This window comes from Anas platyrhynchos, chromosome 4, assembly GCF_047663525.1.
Source record: "Anas platyrhynchos isolate ZD024472 breed Pekin duck chromosome 4, IASCAAS_PekinDuck_T2T, whole genome shotgun sequence".
Classification (NCBI taxonomy): domain Eukaryota; kingdom Metazoa; phylum Chordata; class Aves; order Anseriformes; family Anatidae; genus Anas; species Anas platyrhynchos.
Window position 1 is genome coordinate 31,621,611 of NC_092590.1, and position 13,160 is coordinate 31,634,770.

General features: G+C 37.9%; 1 protein-coding gene across 3 annotated transcripts in view; it reads left to right on the plus strand.

Annotated features, from left to right (window-relative positions):
* The first annotated feature begins 904 nt into the window (after positions 1-904).
* Positions 905-13,160, plus strand: part of FSTL5 (follistatin like 5) — a 407,458-nt gene continuing 395,202 nt past the window's right edge. For all 3 annotated transcript variants that reach the window (XM_013096657.5, XM_013096661.5, XM_013096662.5), the window contains exon 1: positions 905-1,154. Coding sequence is in view for 1 of the 3 variants with exons in the window: in XM_013096662.5 (XP_012952116.1) it covers positions 1,138-1,154 (17 nt within the window). In the remaining 2 variants the exon portion in view is untranslated. The remainder of the gene's footprint in view (positions 1,155-13,160) is intronic.

Sequence of the window (13,160 nt, forward strand, 5' to 3'; positions counted from 1 at the left end):
AAATTGCACCATTATACTCATGCATAAAACACTATAATCTAGCTCTAAACCAAAATAGTCTTTGAGTGCGTTGCCAGAGGCACCGTATCAAGATCAATCATGACACACTGCTGACATGGCAGATTCCATTCATTTTCCCAAACAAAAACCCATATAGTGTCTCTGAGCATTTTTTCCCTTAGTGCCTAATACGCAAACTTGTAGGTATTTGTAGGTATACTACTGTTAAAATTACACCTGTTCCCACCCAATCTGTTCAGAGGTTGCCCTCTCTTTTAGAATGAGAGCAATCCATTTCCCAGTTTGCTTCTGATGGTACTGTTTCCAGACATATTTTTCACTGGCATGCTTAGAACTGCATTTCCTGACTTTTGGCACCCATTACAATACAAAATGTACTCTAGCAACACACTGAGACAACCCAGATTTAGACATCTGTAGAAGAAAAGCAGGAAAACAACACTGCTTCAAATGCAACGTGTCTCAGGAGATCCTGCAGCACCAGGGAGGCCCCAAGGCCACAGTGTCGTGGATGTCTCTCAGAAGGAGGAAGATGAGGAGGAGGAAGAACACCTCCATGACTGTAACACAAGGACTTCACCAAGGCAATGAGAATGGCATAAAAACCCATAGAACCATTCTGAGGGGATTCCTGGTGTTCGTATTAAATTGTTAGCTACTTGCATCACTGATACTCACTTGCGGTTCCTTCCATCAGGCCATTAACTCTTCTATTAGCTCTCTCGAAGGGGCAAATAGCCACCAGGATTTTACACTTAAGAGCTAACTCTTCTTCCAGCAGTCATACTAAGCTCTCCTGCTTACACAACTGACAGTAATTATAACAGCCTTGTACCCAGGTGCTTGAAGTAATTATATATAAAGGAGAGCCCCTATGAAAAGGGTTTTTATTGATGGGGCTGAGGGGGGAACTCTGCTGCAAGTGCTCTATAGTGGGACTGCACAACAGAAGGCAAAAATAGTTTCACAATCTTAATGACTTGTGGATGAACATATGGGTAACTTCAGCTGGGCTGCAGAGAATATCTTCTGATGGACAAATATGTAGAATAAGGCTGTGTTTGGAAGAGATGCTTTGCTGGAAGGCGTTCACAGGAATCATAAGCAGATGGATTGATGTCAGTGTTAAACAGGTAAGCTCTCTTTTCTTGCTGTTGTTTTGAGAGGTCTGAATTGGGGGTGATGGGAGCACCTCGTGGGCTGCTCCAGTGATCAGATATGCAGCTGACAGAGGGGAACTGGGAAGCCCAGATGTGCTATCCCATTTGCTAGGCGTGCAGCTCAGCAGCACCTTCTGCACCAGGCTGCCCAAGGAGGAAGAGGGAGCTGCTGGGTGTAGACACCAAGAAGGTCTAACCTAACAGTAGGGGTATAGTAAATTAATTTTGTGTTGTTAGATGTAGTATTTGTGATGCTGTCACTTTTGTGCTCTTGTTTTCTCTGGTAAGTGACCAGTTCGCTTAGAAGAAATAAAACTGTGATCTGTTAATTACTCTATTTGAGAGACATGTGCAATACACAAACAGTGAAAAATCCGCGCAGAGCACCTTCTGGCTTGAGCAAACTTAGTGCTTGAAACATTCAAGTGTATTACTTCAATTTGTATCTTGAAGTTCACTCAGCAAACAAGTTATTTATGTTGAGAATATTCTTACTATGTATGCAAGAGCATAGTAGCTCAAATGACCCATGAGAATATGCTTTTTTTGCAAGTATTTTAAGATATTTTTTGGGAACAGAGTTCATAAAATGTGCATGTTTTCCTATGCTTTTTTTTTTTCCTAATATGCACAAAACTCTTCAAAATGGAAAACTAAAATATCTGTGTTTATGTATGTAATATGGAGACTTTTGGTGGAGGGGAATATGAAGCTTGTGCGCTGAAAAATACCTCAGAATTGTGGCTTAGGAGTGGGAAAGAAGGGTAGTTCAATCACAGTAATTTTGTAGTCTCCCACATGAAACTGGATTCTGACAAGATACTTGGAACCTCATGCCTTCACTTACATACGACCTGCCCTGTATTCAGTTTTAGTGGGACTCATTTCCTTTCTCTGAAGCTGTAGTGATCAGCACACACAGTGTAGTAAGTGTTTAAGATTATTTGTCTTTCTGTAAAGCAATGGCCCAAACTGAGTATTATCAATGGTGTTAGTGAAACTACTAATAATTGGTATAGACCTGCAGTTAGAGAGCAAGCTTTATGCACTAAAATGAGTGAATCTTCAGTACTGCTAATATCCTTAGAAGAAGATATGCTGTAATGCGCTACTTAAAGCTTTTTTTAAAGCATATTTTGGGCTAGAGTTATTTGCAGGAACTTACAACCTCAGTTGTGGTCCTATGAATGTTGTTTCTGAGGAGGAATTTTTCACAGCTAGTGGAATATGTTTCAGCATTTCTCATACCATCTTGAAAAGAGGTAAAAATCTTTAATAAAGAAAAATATAAAATTCTAACAAACAAAACCTCATATAATGAATACTTCACACACTTCAATTTTGTTTGTCAGGGGTTTTATTTTTTGGACTTTGATTTTTTCACCAAATTGCATGAAAATATGTAACTTTGCTTTTATTTTTAATAAATAAAGGAGGCTAGATGTGATTGTTACTTTGGTGTTACTTTTGTTATGAGGAGTTCTGAAGAGTACTTCTGTGTTATACACCAATGAGCTTCATCTTGAAGATTCTGAACTTGGTGTTCAGATGTTTTGCGGATCTAATATAAGAGGATTTACGTATAAAAATGTGGTTATTTATCACTTCATGTCAATTAAGGTGCATCACATAAATATTAGAAAGAAAGCATACTTCCTGCTGTTGTCCAAGCATCTAGAAGTCTGTACAGATTTCATATAACTTATATTATACCAGAATGTGAATTACTGCCTCTAATAGTGATCTCAGCATGTCTGTTATTTCTCACATGAACTTTATTGTTGTATTTTGAAGTGTTTACGTGTGGTTTGCCAAAACATTAATGATTAAATGAAATATTTTATAGTTCATGTTAATTTAAAACCTTAGAATCATCTTTAATGGGCTACTGAAGTTTGTTTAACCTTTTTTAACATGTAAAACTTTATAGGTAGCATGAGTGAATGCAAAAACTGATCTTAAAAGAAATTCTTCAATCATTCTCAGGCCAATTTAAGCAAGAAATATAAAGGACATTATTGAAATCACAGATTAGTATAAGTTGGAAGAAACCTCCATAGGTCACTTGGTGCAAGCCCCTGCTCAAAGAAGAGCAAAAAGATAAATACAACTTTGTTAAAGAAAGTTTCAGTCTGACATCTGATTTTGAATCTTAATAGCCAGCTATTCTGTTGGTTCAAAACAGCCTCCTCACAAAATGTAATATGAATGAGCATATATCAAGTGTGTGTTGATCTATGTGTGCTGGGAGCGATGACTTATTTATAAGTTGCAGAGTTTAACTCAATAGCGATTGTGCTAAGCAAATAACTTTATACAGCTTGTAGTAAAGACTGACAGCTAATTTGTGAAGATGAGACCATCCCTAACTTGCATGCTTTAAGTAATATTTTTCAGCACTTCTGAGAACCTGTAGATTTCCTTAGTTTGTTGCTAATCTTAGAAGCTCTACATTTTAATAAATTCCAGATCTCCAAATACTCTTCCTCCTTGCCTTGGTAATGATAGTGAATGAGACTGAATTATATTGTCATTCTATAAGAGTAACAGGGCTTTAGTTAAGCTAATCCTTATTTTTTTCATAAGCACTTGGGGCAGGGGGGAGCAGGGAGGGTTTTTGTAGTTTCATTCAAAAGACATTTTCATTGTTGTTTTGGTCATAGAAATACATCATAGAATCTAGATAGAAACAACAACAAAGATTAACAAAGGCATCCACTCATTATGTAAATTCTCTTCTACAACAGAATAAAAACAGGGTCTGAGTATAACTTTTTCTAATCTGTTGGGGAGGTGTGGATTACCTTAGAAGAAGGTAACTTTTTCTTTCAGAAGCCAACTGAAGCCTGACCATTCTGTCACATTACTAAACTCAAACACTATAAATGTTAGAGATCTTGCAAAGGTGATGAGTTTCCGAAGGCGTGAGTGTAGCAGGTGTAGATCACAGAAACTAATGAAGATATACAGGAACATGTATAGATAGGAAATATTTATTCCTTCCTTTCTCTGGAAATGACCTAAGAGAAAGAGGATTTGAAAGGATCTGATATATACCAGGTAAAGCCTAACCTGAAATTTTAATATTTAATTGATGAAGCTCTAGTTTTACATTGCAAAACAGAAGCTTACTTTTACTCTATCAACAGTCTTAATTTTGGTGTATTTTTCATTGCAACATGACTGCAATCGTTCCATGAAAAATTACTTGGTAATTTTTTTTATTTTTTATTTTAAAATGCTGTGGGGGTCCAGAGAGGGCTATCCTAGATGGCCTGCTCTGGAGACTGCTGACATTCAAAGCATTCTTGGGCTAAGCTAAGGTGATGCAACATCAAGTGATCAATTGAAAAGTTTTATTGATGGCAGAAACTGAGTAAATCTTGTTTATAACAGGAGATATTTGGACATTATTATTTTGCAGAGGGCTGAATGGCCCATAACAGGGTGAAGAGGGAGAAGAGAGGGAGTGAATGAAATCCTGCACAATAACATAAATCCAATATTTACAAGTCATCTCCCTCACCCCATGAGCCCAATAGATAGGAAAAGAGAGAATTCAGGACTGAGTCCCTCAAACCAGTCCTTAGGCTGCATGGCCTTGAGGAGGTGTTCATTCTGTTCTGATGTGTTCTTCATCTTTTCCTGCTCTTTCTTGATTGTAGCTGTGGCACCGTGTATGGTAACACACTATTCTCCAGCTGTATGGTTTAGCACGCTGAAGTTTTCTTGTTTCCAAGCACTTTCCCCTGTTCAAGGGTTTCAGGGGGGAATGCATACTCCTTCCCCTTCACCAGCTACCCAGAAATGTTGCCTTAGAGGAGGGCAGTATTATCTGTTCTGTTAGAATCTGGCCTCCCAAACGTTTGAAATGGACAGCTGTATCCTTTTGAGTCTGCCCCATCACAGAGACACTGGGGCCACCATTCAGCACATCATCAATATACTAATATATTTTGACTTCTTCCCTGGGGGTAATTTGGGCAAACTCTTGTGCTCAGGCATAATGGGCAATGAATATCCCTGAGGGAGATGAGTGGATGATTACTGTATACCTTCCCGGGTAAAAGCAAAGCACTCTTTGTCCACCTCTCACAAGGGAAACATAAAGAACGTATCCTCGATATCAGTGCTTGCCAGAATTGTGGCTTGTTCCTGGATGGTTTAGTCAGTTTTGCGGTGTTTGGCACGACAGTGGTTAAGGGACCTGTGTTAGCATTCAGGTGCCGATAATCAACTGTTGGTCGCCACCTGCTGTCCCGCTTGGGTACAGGCCAAACAGGAGAATTAAAGGAATTACAGGGAGAACTATTTCTTTCCCCTTTAGATCTGAAATCACGGGGGAGATCCCTTCTTTATCCCGTAGAGGGAGAGGATAGTGTTTAACCTTTACAGTTTTGGAGGTAACTCTTTAGCTAAGATTGCAATTCTATGAGCATGTGGGTCAGGCCAGTAATTCCTGGCCTAATATGACCGGATCTCCCAGGGAGACCATAGTAAAAAAAACTACAAATTCAGGTAGCTGATCCCTGTGAAAACCTACAAATAAAGGGAACAGATCCCTTTTTAGCCTATTATTCCTCACTGGAATATGTTGATTCTCGGATGAGGGGTCATGGGTCACCTGGTCCCACCAGTCCCTTCAGCACCACCAAGGGTATCCTGTCCATGACACCAATTTAAAAATGTGGGGGCCCAGAGAGTCCTGTCCTCGATGAACCACTTGCAAATTGCCAATCTGAAGTACACTTGGGCTAAATTATGGTGATGCAAGACCAAATGATCAATTGAAATGTTTTACTGACAGCAGAAGCTATCTGGCAGAAACGGATTAAACCTTGTTGTTTATAACAGGAGCTATTTGATGTTATTATCTTGTAAAGGACTAAATGGCCCATAAAATCTGGTGAAGAAAAGAGATGGAGAGTAAGATAGGCAGAGGAAAGGCCTGGATCACCACCCTGGGTTCCAGCAACATCTCTGTACCAGCTCCTGCTGTGTGTGATTGGGGTAGGTGTGCAGTGGCCACACTGAGTCACTCTGCTTGGTAGTGCGAACTAAATTAAAATAGAGCCTATAACATGACTTTTTTTACAGTAAAAAAGTTGACTTTGAAAATTAATTAGCGATAATGCTGCAGTTCCTAAACCAAGCTAATATAATCAACCTTTGAGATAGGATATTGCAATTTTGGAAAACCAAATAGATTTAAAGGAAGAAACCTCTTTGTAAGGACAGGCTGCCCTTACACTTTTTCCGAAGATAATATCCAGTGTCCTTTCCATCTCCAACAAAAGCAAGCAACAAAACCAGAGAAGTGTAATAACTAAGAGAAATGATCTTTCAGAGTTCTTTAAATTATGTTCTGTCAGTGAGAGCTTGCCCACCTCTAGATGCTAGCTCAGTCTAGTGATTTCAACAGTTAAATGCATGCCTGTATATTTTACTGAGTTTGAGACATTAGGTTATATAAGGAGTATTATTTGCATAAGTGCACTCACAGAAGGTTTAGAAAACAGTAATTAAATATAGAGAGATCCTGTGGATTTTTCATTAAGTAGTGCCTCTTTCCATAGCAGCTGTAAATGGGATATAAATAAATAAATCTCTTAGCAGCAACTATTTAGTTATTCACAATGGATTTGAACCACAGATATGTTGCTACAGCCTATCAAGCATCCACAAGTATTTTGTGTTCCAATTTGGTAAATCTTAATTTTTCATGAAACAGCTCATCTTTCACTGAGAGCACATGAGGAAAAGTTAGTCTCAGAGGTGCCAGAAAAATTTACTTATTTTTCCTAGGGACCTAGAGAAGACTGCAGCATTTGTCTTGTCATTGACACATACAATGAAAATGGCTGGATAGATTGCCTGAAAGGATCATGTTTTGGAAGAATGTAATGATTGAGGGAGATGCATGTCCAAACCTTTTGACATTAATATTTATTCTAAGTCTATTTTGAACTGTCCAGACCTCCAGCTTCTCAAATCTAAAGTCCAAATAACAGTGAACATGTCCTTGACTAAAAGAAAACTGGCCTTTAGGTGAAAATTAAAATGGAGCTTAATGTTCAGTGACTATCGTACAATACTTTTAGAACATGTTATGATGATGATTTCCATGAGAACACAGTTGTTTTCATGTGCCAGATTTATTGTGGAAGTAAGAGTAATCAACACTATTTTTCTGGGTAGTCAGCATCCATGTGAGGAAGGAATGGACAGAGACTTTTCACCAGCATATCTGTTGTTTACAGCTGTTTATTTTCTTGTTAAACTTTTTTTTTTTAATATAATTTGTCCTGATATTTGTGTGGCAACAAGTGGATTTGGAATTACTCTACTTAAGTTGTGAAAGTGTCACAAATTTCAGTTCTCAGTCTTTTCTTCTACAGTAGAATAACAAGATATTATAAAATATGCTGGCCTTAAAACACTGTAGTTGAATTGCAGTGCCAAACTAATCTTTTATTTAAAAAGCAACCTCTTGTGAAAAAAGGGTTAATACAGCTTGACAGTAGCTCTACCAGTATGTTTCAGATTCAGAACTTAGGCTTTATTTTTCTTGTCAGGGTGAATGTTTAAAGATCTGTGTGCTTATATGTAAAAATGCTATATTTTGACCTTTCCAGTTCTTGTTTCTTCAACATTTCAAAAACTTATGATAAAATTCCCAATATAACCTATTATGCTATAGTTGAATTTATAGATTTGTCATTAACTACTAAGGAATCAGGAAGAACTCCAGTGATGAGCTCCATTGATTTAACACTTCTCAGTGAGACTTGCAAAAAGCTGGGGTCAATTTTCAATTTTGTGAGCTTAAATAATTTCAGTACAGACAAGATCTAGTTTAAATTATTTCAAATGGTTGTCAAATCCTGCTTTCGTTATAGCCATGCATAAATTATTTTACAGATAACGTATTTTTCTAGTTTTAAAAAAGGAACTAATATATATATATGGACATTTACCTAGCTACGCTTATTATTCTTGTGTGTACATGCATCTCGAGAGGTGAAGAATACATTTCAACAAAGTATTGTTTCTTTCTCTGTTTACTGTGAACATGGTTTGCAGAAAAAAAGTGGAAAAAATACTCTGAAAAACTGTAAAACCTATTATTTAGCACCACTCTCAGTAAGGAAGAATCACCAGATATGCCAATTTATTACTTTATTATTTTGGATTGTACAGAAAGGGAGATGCTAGGACAGTTTGACCTACCTGAAGCACTGAAGAGAAAGCTCCTGAGACAGTTTGCTGTCATCTGCACATATTGCCACCTTGCCTGGGGCTGCAATTGCCTTTGGCAGATGGGGAGACCTGAGGTGGGAAGGGGGACCCCCTAGGGAAATGAAAGACAAGCTGTAGTTTGATGCTGGATTTGTAAAAAGCACAGGAGCATGAATATTGGAAGTTGCAGCCTCTCAAGAACTGATTCAAATCTTACAAATTTAGTAGGGAAAAAATATTTAAAGGAGGTGTAAGAGTGTTCAGCTAAGGTTTTGCTACATAACATTTTCTAAGCTATCTATCAGAAGCCAAAACAATTGTGGTTAATACTATTTGACCTTAGTGTTACTATCTGTTTTTTTGGGGGGAAATTTAGTGGCATGAAACAAATCGTAATGAAGCAGAGCAACAGTGCTTTTTGTAGTATGAAAGATGAAGCCTGAGTTAAGGATAGCTTTTTCACATGGCAGAAAAATTTTGAATGTGCTTTGCAGATACTGCCACCAAATGAATAAAAAGAATGTGTGGGGTCATCACTGGGACATGAACATATTCTAGAGCAGTAAGTTTTCATTACAAGTATTCATAATACAATGACTGCTCTAAGGTCCCAAAGCTCTCACTGGGGCCATAAGCAGAAATGATGAAGTTGTGCGTTTTTGGAAGAAAACCTCTTCTGGCTAGACAGAAGGTTCTGTAGAGAAGCTATGTTTTGTAAGCATGTTGTTCAGAGAAGTAATCTCTAGTGTTGCTGAGAAAAATGCTTTTGTCAACAGTAGTTTAATTTGTGTTTTACTTGTGAATGGACAATGATTTTTTTTTTTTAAATAATACATTGCTTAAACAAACAGCAGTTGCATCATACTGGTTAGTGAGGTTACTTGGAATATCTTCACAGGATTTCTTCCCCACATTGTTATGATAATAACGTTATAATAACAGGAACTGCAATGGGAAGAGTGTGAAATGGTGGTCTTCATGTTGTTATGACATCCTAACTCAGAGCATAGAGCAGTGCTTTGTACCAATGTGTTGTGCAGCTAAGCACCACGCAGCCATTTGCTCCTTCCCTGCCCCTGCAGTGGGATGGCAGAGAGAATCAAGAGCAAAAAGAAAGGTAAAAACTTGTGGATTGAGAAAAAGACAGTTCAATAGGACAGAAAAGGAAGGGAAAATAATGAAAAAAAAATACAGAAAGCAAGTGATGCACAATGCAATTGCTCATTACCTGCTGACTGATGCCTATTCCATCCTCAAGCAGCACCTGCCTGCCACACCCTGACCTGCTCATGTCATGGCTGTGTGTGAGGCTGGGCAGTGTGGGATGTCCCTTTGGCAGCCTGGGCCAGCTGTCCTAGCTGGGTTCCCTGCAGCTCCTGGGGCACCCTCAGCCCCTCACTGGCAGGGCAGCAGGAGGAGCTGCCTCTGGGCCAGTGCTGCTGTGCAACAGCTCAAACACCATTATCAGCATTATTCTAATTCTAAATAGAAAACACAGCACCATACCAGCTACTAGGAGAAAATTAACTCTACCCTAGCTGAAAACAGGACAACCAAGAAAATGACTGCCAAATAACAATCAAACATAAAAAGCAAAACCACACAAATTTTAAAATGTGTAATAGAACAGGATATGTTTCTATATTGAACTGCTAATCTTCAATTACTAATCAAAAATCTAATAGAACAAAAAAAAAAAGATAAAGATAACCTGAGTCTTATAATTAAGGGTGTTTTTTTATAAAAAATAAAAAATGTGGTGTCTTCCTTTAATGTTAGTAGCTCTGTTCTTGGAGTTTTTAAAGGATGGTGCAAGTCACAAATCCTGTTGAATTACACAGGTACACCCGATTTACTAATGAAACAATCCAGTGAACTTCATTCAACACAGCTAAGAAGGATAGGAGCACTGGGAGGAATATTTGTTTTTATTACTGTTGAATACTCGAGTAAGGTTGTTTCTCCCCCACACTGTTGCTTTGCCGTTATGCTCTAATTTGCATCAGGCACTTGATCAGTTTGATCCCCCCTTCAAACATCATTAATAGGTAAACCTCTTATGCAGATTTCATACAGAGAGTACAGCATTTGTGAGCTTTGCTGTACCTGATAAATGCCATCTGATTTGATATGAATAAAATCAGTTTGGGGCCTAGAGATGAAAAGAATCCAGGTAGACTAGAAGAAGTAGCAAGCTTATGGTCTTTTTTTTTTTTTTTTTTTTTTTTTTTTTTTTTTTTTTTTCAAATATGAACTAAAGTGTTTGGATTTCTGTTACCCTGAAAGTGGCTGTTACACTGAGTGATCAGCTATAATTGGCACATGAGAAAGGGATGAACAATTGGTCAAAATCCTTTTTCCTGGAAGAAAAAAAGGAAATCATAGTAAAACAGAGTGATACCCTATGCACAGTTGTGACTTCTAATGAGGAGTTATCCTTTCGGACTGGTCATCTTGCTGGCAAGGATAGACAGCCTTTGAGGTTCTGGGAGGAGTGGTGTTCCTGTGTTCCTGGTCCACTTCCAAAAACCCCATTGTGTATTTTGCTACCTGCCTTATCTCACAGAGCCCTTCCCATTAGGGAAATGCAGTAGAAAGTCTCACTGGGAGCTGATTTTGCTTCTGAAATTGTTTAATTCTCCAAGGTTATGATTTGGATAAATCTTAAACATTTGCAATACTTCATATAAATATTTGTTTCCTATCTGCACAAAAGACAGGTGGCTATTATCTTAGAATAAAAGGAGAATCCTGAGCTTGTTTGGAAGACAATGATCAACTTAAAAAGACATCTCTTTTGGTCTGTGGTATCGAGCTGACAAAATATGTAATCTTTTAAGACCGTCTATTGCATTTTCCTTTCTCCCTTAGAGTTCAGGTGAAAACAAAGAGCAAATCAAGTTATTAACAGAATATACTTCTGAGAATTTCAGTTAGGAGTTAAAGGAGTTACCAGTGGGTTAATGCTCTCTAAAAATCACAGGCTAAAATAACAGTTGGGAAGAAATTTCACTGTCAAATGAAAAATGTCATCCAATATTGTTCATTATTAAAATCAGTGCATAATTCAGTCTTGTTTCTTTTAGTTCTTTCTATGAAAAGAGGAAAAAAGTGTTTTAGGCCCAATTTGTTTCCATGATGCACATCTGTGCACTTGGAGTACATTCTTCCTCATAATAGCAGCTGATGAGACAACTAATGTTTACTCTAAAGAGGACTGCAATTTAAAAAAAAAAAAAAAAAAAAGATTTTTCTCCTTATACTACATTTCACATTGTCAAGAAGACCGTTATGTACTACTTTGCCTGAAGCAATGGCTACTAGACATTAAGGCAGTGTGAAAGATTTATTTATAATCAAGAGCTAGGACTTCTAGTATGTGTAGTTTGGGTATGTGTGAATGATTGTTCAGGCCCTTGAAATTTACTGAATGGCTTGATGCAGTTTGAAAAGCATTTATTTCCTTACTTCCATAATCTTTCTGATATGTCTTTACTTTCGAGTGTCTTGATGCATTTTTTTTTTCCAAATGTACTTTTGGTGACCCTTAAGGAAAGCAGCGTCCTTTTTAAAATTTGTATTTATTCATTTTTTTATTAAAGACCCAGTGAGCACTTCACACAAGTTCTACTCTGGCAGGTTTCCTCTCTTCTGTTTTCAGTGCCAAATAGTTTGTGCCAAAAGCATGGAAAGGATGTTTTGGGGGTAACTGTTAGCTACCCTTTCATATAATAGGTGGCAGGTATTATAAAACAGTCGTTTATCTAAAAAGCATGGCGTCACTTTCACTTACACTTTTGAGTATTTGTTGGAGCCATTCTGAAATTTTCACCGGCCAGCCACAGATCTTCACGCTTTGATCCTGTCCTGCTGTGTTAAGCATCTTCAGAAAAAAACAGTTTCTGCTTTGTTTGCATCATAAGTAAAGGAGACAAAGAACTTTTTTTTTCCCCTTTGAGTTGGTGTAGTTATGGTAACAGGCATTTTTATCTTCCTGAGGTCAGAAAAGAAACAATATAGTAACTTGCTGTTCTTCCTAGTGCCAGGCAAGAAATGAATCTGCTGTCTCTTTGAATCTATTTCAAGAGATTTGTATCCATCCATAAGTTCATCTGTTTACAGTATAATAAATGTACACAAGGATTCCTCACACCACAGCTGAAGGTGGAAGAAGGAACACCGGCACTGCATCTCTCATTCTGGCTGATAATGCTGTAAGGCAGAGTAGGAGTTAGAACTTCATCACATCCCACTGTCACACTCATTTTCACGAACACATCAAGGACAGCTAGGGTGGCCTGGTGATGTCAAGTAGTGGGAACAATGCACATTGCTTGGAGTTCTGCCAAAGAGCAGGGTGTTGGAAGGCTGACACTTTGCTTCATCTTCTCTGTTCTGCTTCAGTGCTTTCCATTGTGCAGTCACTTTTTTTGCACCTACTAAACTTGTGCTGTGACTGCCCATTCACGTAGTCCTGGTGTGAGTCTTGAAGTTGTGATGGCTTCAGTGCGAAGGTGAATGGTATCCCTTGTTCATGTCACTGAAGGTCATATTTTACTCAATATAGGGAATCCCTACCCTACCCCGTAAACATCAGAACCCTTAATTTATGAAGTGGAAATTGGATAGAAGTTGCTGATTTTTCACTATTTGAATTTTAAATTATTTTTCCTAAATATGCATGTAAAATCTTTTTCTTCTTCTGTAATTTATCAGAATAGAGCTTGGACCAATTCATAA